Genomic DNA, 12,002 nt, shown 5'->3' with positions numbered 1-12,002 from the left:
GAAAGTATTCTGCGACCTCTCCTCTGTGCGCATGGTGCTATGTACAGTATGAGTGTGTATTAATACACATGAATTTGGGATCCTAAACTTTCCACTTGTACTGCAGGCCATCTCCTGCCCCACAGGATGAATCCCTTTGAAAAACTCTGAGTTCCTACAAAAAGACATTCTTTTCCTCCTGTCCAGGTGGAACGGTAAGGCCCCAGAGTGACAATCATGGTCCAGCTAGCTTCAGCAGGAGCATGACTTCACACCATGACTGTATGTGTAGAGATACACACACACATATCCACACATTCATTCTGTACATATACAAAGGTACACATACATTTTTTACATTCTTTGGTGGCAAAATAAAAAATAGAAATAAAATAAAATAGAAAAAAAAAAAAACACCACAGGGTTGCACAGACTGCGTGTCTTTGCTTAATGAATCTGCTTCAGGAAAATTGGGGTCACTGTAACAGGAGTTATTTTGCCTCTTTAAGGACTGTTCCTTGCATTGACAAAATGCCATACATTTACAATGACTAAAACAGGGCACAAGGAAAGCCAACGCAAACACAGCTTACATAGTGACAGATAACTCAGAGAGAGCCCCCTCCTACCCACGCCACCAGGGAAGCAGGCACGAAGTTTCACCTACAAGCACTCATATGCTTCCTCAGCTACTTGTCAGGATGTCGTGCTGGGCTGCGGCTCACCCTTCTTCTGCCCTGCTGGTGGCGTTCTGCTTTGTGTTGCTTATTAACATCGAACTAATGGAGGACGGGACGTTGGGAGCAGCAGACAAGGCTGGCAGGACAGCGCCACACCAAAGGGTTGTCAGCCTGTGTGTTTCGGATGACGGCTCTTCTTGTTGCCACCTCTGGGACGTCAAACCTGCATCTCGGAGGTGCTGATGAGGCCCAGTGCTTTGGCTTCTTCCGGGGTCAGTCCGCTCTTTAGTGTCCTTCTCACTGCGTGGCCATACGTTCCAAAAGCAGGCAAAATACAAATAATAAAACAAAAGAAAATGCAAACAATTAGAAGCGGCAATTACACAAGACTTTCAGCTGAAAAACACTTACTTTGCATGCTGAATCTAATCCAGAGTTGCTATGTACTCAGGTTCTCAAGTTCAGAAATACAGAGTAATGCCCTACGCCAAATCAAGGGGACCATCAATTACCCAGCAACTCCAAAATGTCAGGCAAATAGCCATCTGTCATTTGACATTTAGACAACAAAGATTTCTAAGGAAATAACCCAGCATTTTTAGATTCTTTTTCTTCTCTGAAATTGCATCAGTGGCTTCTCTGTCCATAGAAAGTACTATACGCCCTATTATCTCATACAGAATTTTTAAAAGAGCTTTTGGATCTTTATAGATCTCAATTGAATTTATCACTATTAAATTCTACGTGAACCTTTCAAGGTGTAAACATAAACCCCTTAAACTTAAAATATTAAAATATGATAATTTTGTAGTCAATTCAAATCATTATAAATACAGTGCTCGTACACACTCCGCTTTCTTCTGTAATGTTCCCCTACCCTAGCCCCATCTGTACCATCTTTGTCATTAGTAGCCATTTGTTCAGCATTTTAGACGAATTTAAACAATAAATCTGGGTCAAATTTTTGTTTCTTAACTTGCTATGAAGTGTTCTGAACAGTAGCCACAACACAAACTTTTAAAATTTGCATTTTCATTCTTTATTCAGAAATAAGTGACTATGTGACTGCACACACAGTCTTTGTTTTTCTATTGCCAAGATTTCCAGGTGAATGCGTTTTAGCTCAAGATGCAAACGAGGTGTTTGAGCCATAATTTGCTATTCTTTAAGTACAAAATGCATGTTTAAAAGTTTAAGCTGCATGCAAAGCATAAACAGTGACCATGTTAAACAAAATACATTTGAAGTCCCAAAATACTGAAGTCTAGAGGAAACTCTAGAGAAACGAATTGCAGACAGTGGTTAAGAACTTCTTGCATTGCTGTCATCTAACATAGTTAAGACCTCTAATTTGTGAAGATATTTACTGCATGGAACTGAAACTGGGTGGTCACATTCAAGGATCTAGCAGGAGAGAGAGGAGTGAATGGATCGGTACAGAAAGCAAGGACTTAACAGAAAGGGAAAACACAGCATGGTTGAACACTTGATACCATGCAGGTAAGATGAATATGATCTACTATTTCCATCAATTACTGAAATGAAGTGAACTTAGAGTGCTACAAGTACAATCGTTTCACCATTACCAAACACTTACTTGAAAGATTTCCTTCAAGATTGTCTCCTTTCTCCTGCAGTGTTTGCATAATTACTAAAGATCACAGGAATCTGTATGGAGCCTTTTTTGATAATCGCTTTTTCCTACAATACAGATCAGCAACATCTTCCAAGTTTAACAATGCTTAGCTTAAAGCTGCACAGTGTTAACTGCAACTGATAAAGCCAAGATTAAGAAAGACTAAACAAGTGCTACCAGAAGAGCAAAACGCTTTGGGTCTCCATGGTGTTGGTTGAATACTCAACTGTTTTGAATGAGTCCTTGTCACTGGCACTCTTGTATTTCTCAGATTTGATATACACATATCTAGAGTGACAAATGTTCACTTCCAGATTTGAGCGTAAGACCCTAAGGCCTTACGGCCTCAGTGAATCATACAATGCTTATTTCTACATCAAAATGAAATACACCAGGCGCGAAAGAACAGATACAAGAAAGCTGCAGCAGAAAATTTTCCCCCATTAAAAACAAAGATTTCCCTGAGCTGTTCACCTGGTTAATTGCCTACACTGCCTCTCTCCTGAACATATTTTTTTGCTGTATAGCATGCAGCCAAAGAAGGCACCATAGCTAGCTTGGCCACCAACAGCGGAGTGGTATTAAAATAGCCTGATACTTGGTGATTTTTAAGAAGAGCTTTCCGAGAACAACTGAAAGTTTACTTAGACTCAAAATGCATTTCGACATTGCTCACTAAGAAATTGCTCTTCCTCTGTAAACATGAACTATCCCACAACAGCCATATTGTTGAAGCAAGGAAACTGTCTCTTGTAGAAAAAAAAAAAAACAACAAAACATGAGTACAAGAGACAAAACTTTCACCAGATGACTGCCTCGACAACATTACCTCTTCCCAGTACAGGCAGACTGAATGCAGAACAAATTTGCAAAGCAAATGTATTCAGGACTGCTCTCGCACACATCCCTGATACACTCAGACCGCAGCCATTCACTCCCTTTCACAATCTGAGCACAACCACCACTGTAAAACCAAGTTATTGTTCTTGTCAGATGGTATGACATGACGAGTGAGAGAACAGGCAATTTTTATCCCTATTTTTAAATATTTGGTAGGGACTGAGATACTCTGCTAATGGTGGCCAGGTACCAGAACAAGCCAAATCCTGGTCTTATTTATGCCAAAGTAAATTTGGATCAACCTTCTTTAGGCCAGTGCAATTACTACTGCACATATGTGACTGGAAAGGAAAACGTGTGCCTCTGTAACTTTCACCAAGCAGAACACAGCTGTTTAAATTCCTCCGTCAGCCCAAGTTACGGAATTGCTTACTAGTTTACTAGGAAAAGGCAAACAGATTTACAATAGCGCACTGGTCTCTTTGAAGAAACTTTCATGAGTTTACTTTCAGAAATCATAGCCAGTGCTACAATACCACAGCTGAAACCATCTTCATGGAAAAAAAAAAAAAACAGCAAAAACAAACAAACAAACAAAAAAAAACGAACCAACCAACCAACCAAAAAAAAAAAAAAGTAGGAAACAGAGGAGTTTTCTTTACATAAACAAGACTTCTCTCTGAATCTCCAGAGGCAGACCTACTGAATGAAGTCTTAGTCTGAGAGCCTTGCAAATAACCTCTGGATGACTTAAAAAAAATACTGTGTGCAGTGTGTGACAAGGGCCAGTGCCCTGTGCTGGGTTTGCCACATGACACACAATGGACACCAACCCCGGGTTTGTACTTTTTTTTGTCACTGCAAAGCAGGAAGGAATGACGACACTCAGTGAATTGCCGGGACACATACAGTAGTAATTAAGCAAAAGAATCTCTTTGAAACCCTCAGCTGATCTAAGTTATCTCAGTTCTCCCCCTGTAATACAGAGAAAGATAACTTGGATTTAAGACATCTCGTTGACCTGAGCTTTTAAGGTCAGCAGTTCTGAGGAAACAGCCCCAAACAATGCAAGAGCTTGGCAGTCACAATGAGACTGTCAAGAAAATGGTTAATAAAAAGCAAAGATGTGAAGAAACTTGCCAGTGACAGAATGGTTCCCATAAACACAGTCAGCTGCTGACTTGTATAAACTAAGCATGTGAGGCCAAATACTGCAGAGAACTGCGACTACTTGCTAGATTAAAGCTGTCCACCGCCAACAAGCAACCTGAAGGGTAACAGCTGACAGAAATCATGTCCAGACTCAAATGAGTGACTTCTGGCTCCTATAATGCCAAAGGCCAACCTGACATAGATGAATCCACTTGCAGTTTGCAGAACTTTGCACTTAGGGAGATGGAAGCATCCTGATAGAGGGTATCTTTGTAAGAAAATTATATATAGTATGTGCAAATTACAGTACATTTCCTCATCTGACAGTAGAGCTGATGGATGCAGCATCAGTAGCGGCACAAGAGAGCTTCTCACTACTCTCTGCACTGGCTTGTGGGCTGTGAGGTCTTGTGGATGATGAAGCCAGAAGGTGGCTGAGTTATCTACAGGAGCAAGAACTACTCAGGGAGGTGGGCAAACCTTGTCTTGACATGCTGCTAAACAGATGTCCTCAGACTTTCTTCTATTTCCTCATAATGCATTTGGTAGGGTTCCTTCACATTAGGAGAGGTCAGGGACACGTTCAGTCATCAGAACTGAATGCAGAGAGATATTTTCCTTCCATGTTTTATAGACGTTGCAAAATTACATTTCTCAAACTAGATCTTCATTCTCCCCTCTTCATTGAACTCTGTCGTGTCTCTAACTGGACTAGACATAATATCTTGGCTTGTAAAACTCTTGGCCTGCTGCAGATCACATTAAACTGAGTTATGGAATGTATTTTGGAGGCAGTGACAATAAAAATAAGGCTTTCAAATGACCTTTTAGGTTCTTTAAGCAATTTTTAAAACGTTTGCTAAAGAAACATAACATAGACAGAAAATAACTTTTACTCTTGTCACAATCAAGGACTGCTGAGATCCCATAAGCAAGAAACCAAATGTTGTTTTTATGGGGTCAGAGGGTATGATATTCTTTGCTAATCAGGAAATCTAAAAATTTATTTTAAATCCTGGCAGAATAGAGCGTGCTTATGAGGAACCCAATGAATTTGACTGTGCCTGTTGGGTCAGCATCTGCACAGATATACAGCCCTCACAGAACACTGCGGATATCTAGAAGAAAAAAAAAGTGATTCCCTAAGTGTAGATTTGTTAAAGAATATTATTATCTAGGGGTTGATTGTTTTTTAAAGGACAAATAGCATTCCTGATTTCCCCTCCTCCTACTATTTTCTTTTTGTTTGTTTTCTTTAAGATGCAACAAACAGTAAAGAACAATCTTGCTGGTGCCATTTATTCTTACACTTACAATGGCTTTTGGCATCTATGTTCACAACACTTGAATGGACAAGTCATCTGAAATGCAGGATGTTCCATGCATAGATGGGCTCATTTTCCTGCTTGAGCAGTCACAGAATTAGTGTCCTTCCTACTGTAAAAAGATGTGACAGCCGCAGAACTTTCCTCTGGGCTCAACAGCCCAGGTAATGCAGCTGCTACTTGCTGATTTGGCACAAAGAAAATTCTAGGTGGCCGTAAAATACACAACAAGGAGAACAAGAAAGCAGGTTGTAAGAGACAATATATACCAGCCCCATCATATTGTTTCATTTCATATTTCATAGTTTTTTCTGTTACCTTTCTACTCACAGCTTGTGTGCTCAGTCTATTTTCTCTTATATTCAATATACTGTCTTGGACTTTACTCTGAAGAGTCCAGCAATCGCAATTTGCAACACAAAAGTTTAACCCAGACACCCTTGATCACATTCTTTCCTGTTAATCTTTTCCTGCATTTGTGTTTTTTTTTTTTTTTTTTTTTTTTTTTTTATGTCATTGTCTATATAAACCATGCTTATGCCTATTATGCAATTATCATTGCTTAGTATTAGCAGGCATAGATGCCTAAAAAAATTATGTGTCGAGATTTTCTCACAGGGATTTGTAGGTGAATTTTTGGATTTATAAAGCACCTTTCTTAAGAAGTACAGCCAACTTATATGTGGTCTTGGCCTGGGTGAGTGGCACAGAAAGCTCCAGGAAACAATGTATGGCTGCCCTGCAGCTTGGCTTCACAGATGGCACAAGTCCTAAGAAGAAACCATAGTTCAGCCACCTCCTGGTGTAATATATGTTGTCGGTGACATAAAGAGGAGCATAGCAGTGGAAATGAACAAAGTGGCATGTTCTGCATGAAAAGCTTAACTTGAATTTCATCTGTAGGTGGGTTACATTTTAAGGAACAAAAAGTAACACTGCTTTAGAGAACATGAAGATACTGCTTTTCAAGCAATACTTGACATGCAGTTGAAACTGAGTGTTGAATTAACTGGGTTTCCAGCTTTGTGTATTTCACGTCACCATTTGTACAGTGCCAACAGTAAAGAGAATAACTCTTTCCTCAAAAACTTTCCAAGACAAAAAGAAACAAATACAAAACCACCCACTCTAATCTTTAGGACTTCTCTGAATGCCATTGTAAAAAGTTACAACTAGATGCAATCCTGCTGCCATCCCTTTCCTCATTTCTCCCACTTAATTTCATCAATCACTATTAATATGTGAAGCATCGAGAGCACAGACCTCAAAAACAATTGAGTCTGAATGTAAGCACTATATAAAACTAGACTATACATTAACGATGCACAGGACAAAAAAGGCAGGAAATAGGATACAGAAAGTAAGCCATCTAACACAAGTGCTTTGGGCATGCAGCCTTTAAATTCCATTTCAAATTTTAAAATGCCTCGCAGTCTATTTTAAAGTGATATATTATTAGGTAATAGACTTTCACTAAGCGGGTAGCTCAGGCTTATAAACACAGCGCTGTCTGCTCAGGAGTGACTTGGCAGAGCAGTGTGACCATGTTTGAACAGACGGGTTCTGGGGAACGCAAATCCATTATCCCCTTCGGGAATCCGTGCTGGCAAATACAGCAGCAGAGGGGATCAGTTCTACAAACCCATCAGATTAAAAAAAAACAACAACTATGATCACAAGAATCTTGTAGTTGTGCTAATGAGGTGGTATAATTCTCCACAGAGGAAGCCATAAAAAAAAATTATATATATATATATATATATATATACACATATATACAAACTTTTTGACATGTTGTTTAGGAAAGACAAATTCAAAGTAGCTTTGTGTAGACCGTATTTTTATCTCCTAACAAGACTTCCCTCCAAATGCATTTGACACTCGCATTCAAGCGTAGTTAAGATTCCTGCCTTCAGAGATCCTCGTGTTAAACTTCTTCATGGCAGCAGAGGGCTCTCTTTGGCAGCTGTGGTATCACGATGGTCTCTTGGAAAGCTCCAGGAGAGATCGCTTCTGTCAATGCACTTATTTTGTAATAAGACTTGAAAAGCAACCTTGTACTTCCTTATCTTTTCCTGGTCTTGGAAACATATGTGCTTTCCATAACAACAGTGTGATCTTGTCAGCCATCATCTCACTGCTTCTGATTTCTTACTTGGATGCTGAAAATAATAATCTTTCAGGAAGGAAAGATGTATATAAAGAGTATACTGCTGACCATTAGTAAACTTGAAAGACATTTTATCACAGAAAGAAACGAAACAAAATACTTATCCTATCAACTTTAGGCTAACACTGCGCAACTCAACCGTCTATTAGTTTTTTAGTACTCAAAACTTAACTATCCCAATTTTGGGAATGAATCCTGTAACAAGAATTCAAAAGCCTTGACATGTACCAGTATGATATGACAACTAAAAAGTAAACAGGGTAATATAAATGAATTCACCGACACAGTGAAAAGCAAACTGGTAAAAGTGAGATCACCTATTTGTATCTCATGGAAGATACAAACTAATGATGTAAAATTAACTTTTTCTACTGAACTACACTTGGAAAAGTACCAAAAGTGTAAATCAAAACAAAAGTATTTGAAATTAAGATTTCAATACAAAACTTCTGCAACCAGAGAACATGAACAGCTCCTGCATATACTGACATTACTTGTTTTTTACCAACTGCTCACTGCTTGTCAGTTTCTCTCACATTACTTTTGCTTCTTTCTTGCAATAAAGAAAGTGCCATTTGGCTGAGAAGAGATACCCAGAGCAATTCCAGCACCTGCAAGTGTTAGTCTAAAAGTGCAGTGGAGGTTGCAGACCACTCACTTCTTTTTTGTTCTCCCAGTGGCTGTGACACAGCACAAGGATGCGGCAATGGTCTGGCTAATAGCCAGCTGTGGAATCCTGCTGGGACATGCTTCACCTGCTACCAGGATGTACTCTTTGCTCAGACCAAAATCTGAGCTGTGGTCACCTCGTCCTCCACAGAGTAGCATGTCTGGGCAAGGCATTTAATCACACAAAGTGGTGGTCACTCTAATATCGCTAGGGACAATTCACTGCAGCAGCAGTTTCCTCCTTGTACCTACAACATCTCCTCTGTGCTTCTGTTAATGTAAAATGTGAATGTCTGTATAGTGCTCAATATCTCTGTCTTCTCCCTATGGGGACAAAAAGTACCTTTTTTTTTTTTTTTTTTTTTGGTAAATAAATCACATTTTGAATTCTGATATCCTAGGTCTATGCAATGATCTCTGCAATGAACTATACAATGATCTATGCAATGAACTCTGATCAAGTTAAGGAATGTACTGTAGATTTTAATGGTACGGGCTAGGTTAGTTTTATATCTGACTTTCCTTATATAAGAATGATAAAGCTGCTTCGAGGAGAAAGTTTGAGGATATGAGCCCAAGAGCAAGTACCTTGTATCAGAATAAAATTAATTACGGAAACGACTCAGATTCCTCTGAAGCAGCGACTGGAAAATGAATTTAAGCTTCTTTTACAGATAATTTTTTACTAGACTTTTAAACCAGGCTTTCAGAAAACCTTTTGTTTTGTAGGATATCTCACGTAGGACTGCACAGAATTACCCTGCTCCTCTGGTTCTCTTCCCTACAGCTGTTTATGTTGGCCTCTTGCACAGCTGAGACATGGGACTATATAGGCCTCACACTCGTTACATCCATTGCTACCACCTACTGTGGTCAGCTGTATGCATTATTCATTCATATTAATTAGTATTAATACTTTTTATTGTCTTTTTTCTTTCTTTTTTTTTTTTAATTGTAGACCACTGAGTTTGATTCTTTAAGTCTTGCAAAGATCTTGCCATCCTATGGCTGAAAGAATGTACTACTAAAAGGCATCCAAAAGACACTAGCTATCTTGGCACCCAGTGGAGCTAACTTTCCAGCTGCCAGAGTTTTAAGTGCTTTATCTCACACTGTGTTTTCATCCAATAACTGGATTTTTATTAACTGGGTATTGACCTTCTGAAGGCTCAGTACTTTGTGTGAGGACGAACTGCCTTGATACTGAATACCATCTACGAAACATTTACTTTTTCTAAATGCAAAGAATTGTTGCTAAATAAGTATCACTTATAATATAAGTGATTATTCTAGATTACTCTACACCTCCTCTAGCTCCTGATAGGATTCAGTTACTCAAATCCTAAATAATTAGCTGCAAATTCTAAGTAAAGTTGCTTGCCTTTAAGGTATTCTATATAGACTTTCTTTTTGTATATATTTTTTAAGCATAATTTCCATTAACTCCTGCTTTTAGTCAGGCTATAAATACCAGAAGAACAGTCTCCCTCCTGGTATTTTGGCACTTCTGTATCTTCTCATAGCCAGAAAAAGTAAGTGGAGAGACATGAAAATGAAAAATCATGAAAAAACAAAGAAAAGGAGAAAAAGTTAACTGAAGCACCCTATGATTTCCAAACAAAAGTTACACACCTCTGGATTCAAATAGGCTCCCACCCATTATTTTGTTTGCTTATAAATATGTTTATTTCAAAGCAGCAGTGAATGTGTTACTAAAACTTGTCTAAAGCTTGTCTCCAAGCTTGTCTCCAAGCCTGGTCCTTTGGCAGAGATTTTACCATTATTTTGGCACATGACTGCAGCATGCTAACTCCTATTTCACTTTTACTGAAGGTGGAATTTCGTATTTAAATACCTGACCTGGGATGTTCTGTTGTTAAATTTAATCCATCAGCTCTGAGCTTATTTGTCTAGGATTCAGATAATCTCAGTTCAATTCCTACCTCCTCCACAGTCCCCTTGTATGAGTCTCACAGATTACTTGAGTCATGCCTCAGATCCATTTCTGCATAAAGACTGCAAGATTTTTTACTCCCCACAAGTCGTTATGCAAATAAATCAATAAATCCTTATGAGATGTTTCCATACCCCAGAGGTAAGTCACAGGGTATATATTATTGGACTAACATATGATTCCAACACCAAATAAAAGAACAAGGTGTTATCATGTCCGTCCTGTCTCCTTTCTTAAACTTCACAAATTATTTGAATCAAGTCATTGCATTCAAATGTTGGATTAAATTCTGATTTAATTATCTGCTCCAAGCCCAATTCTCCAGCACAAATCTAAAGTTGATTTTTAATTTTAATAAAATCTAAGAGAAATCAGAGCGCACACACACAGAGGTGTTCCAAGATAAAAACAATGTGGGGGAATACCAAGCCCTTGCTATTCAACTTTCTCATTCAGTGCCTCCAGCGGAATCCAGTGCAACCACCACTGGAATATGTGCTCCTTACCATCAAATACTAGTCACACTTGAATCCTACACTATGACCATTCAGGGTCAACTCGTCTTTAAAGATGACCTGTCTACTTGGCACAGCTATCTGAAATTATTTGTCAGCAAGAACATGATGGGATCCCTACTCTTAGTCAACTGCCTTTACTTTAGGGAGCCAGGAAACACATTTTCAAATATGAAGGTTGCCAATACCAACAATTACTTCGTAAAGGAGGAAGATACATGCAGGTTCAGGCTTTAGCCTAGTTGCCTTAAGGTATCTGCATGTTGGATGGTCTGTTTGTGATACACTGTGGCTTAATCAGCATTTGAACAAAGTAATGAAACCTTAGGACTTTTGGCTCTTTCTCAGAGCCCTGCCATGGTCAATCACAGAGGTCGGATATCTACCCTGTCTGGCTCAACATTTCCAGGTAGTGTGCTGCATATGCCAAAATTAGTATGAATAACCTCTTTATGCTGATTCACTATTAGTAAACTGAAGTATGATCTTTGTGACACTGACTCATGGGCATTGTATCATACTTCTGAGGCAGATCTGTTCAGTTCAATGGGACCAACACAAAAATGGCAAGGCATCTCCATCAAAAGCTAGTCCTGAAAGAATGATTTTAGGTTAGGGGACGGATGTTCTAAATAAACAGCCACGACAAAAAGGAAAACTGCATCAACTTCCTACTTGTCTATTGAGGTCTTTTTTGGTTCTTTTTCATTAGATGTACTTAAGCAAAGTCTTTTATGGATGATATTCCTAATCTTTAAGTGTCTTCTGTTGTCTCAAAGCTGCCATGAAAAGAATACTTATTTTTCTCCTTCCCCAGACAGCAACAATTGACACAGGCTGTTTATCACAGTATGAAATTCCCATTTAGGAACAGCCTTGGTCTTCTTTATATATTTCCTCTCCTATCTCACATCTTGTAATCTTCACAGCAGGCTCTGCTTATACACTTTGCATTTAGTCTTTTAATTCAGCTCTCTTTGTATTAAATAAACTCCTTTCTTGATGGTTGTTTTTTGAAATCTCAGTGGTATCTCATACAGGGAGTTTCATTTTTTGGTCCCCCAATTCAACTGTTGCAACAT

At 38.8% G+C, this 12,002-nt stretch overlaps 1 protein-coding gene across 3 annotated transcripts in view; it reads right to left on the bottom strand.

The window, feature by feature from the left end:
* Positions 1-353: 353 nt before the first annotated feature.
* FHOD3 (formin homology 2 domain containing 3) overlaps positions 354-12,002 on the bottom strand; it is a 374,500-nt gene continuing 362,851 nt past the window's right edge. Inside the window, exon 25 of one of the 3 annotated variants that reach the window (XM_032181589.1) lies at positions 354-959. In XM_032181589.1, the coding sequence (XP_032037480.1) occupies positions 877-959 (83 nt within the window). In that variant the 3' untranslated portion in view covers positions 354-876. The remainder of the gene's footprint in view (positions 960-12,002) is intronic. The other 2 variants (XM_032181586.1, XM_032181590.1) reach the window with 2 other exon arrangements.

Source organism: Aythya fuligula, chromosome 2 (genome assembly GCF_009819795.1).
Source record: "Aythya fuligula isolate bAytFul2 chromosome 2, bAytFul2.pri, whole genome shotgun sequence".
In the NCBI taxonomy this organism is placed as follows: Eukaryota; Metazoa; Chordata; class Aves; order Anseriformes; family Anatidae; genus Aythya; species Aythya fuligula.
The sequence above is the reverse complement of the archived record's forward strand: the minus strand, read 5'-3'. Positions and strand labels throughout refer to the sequence as shown.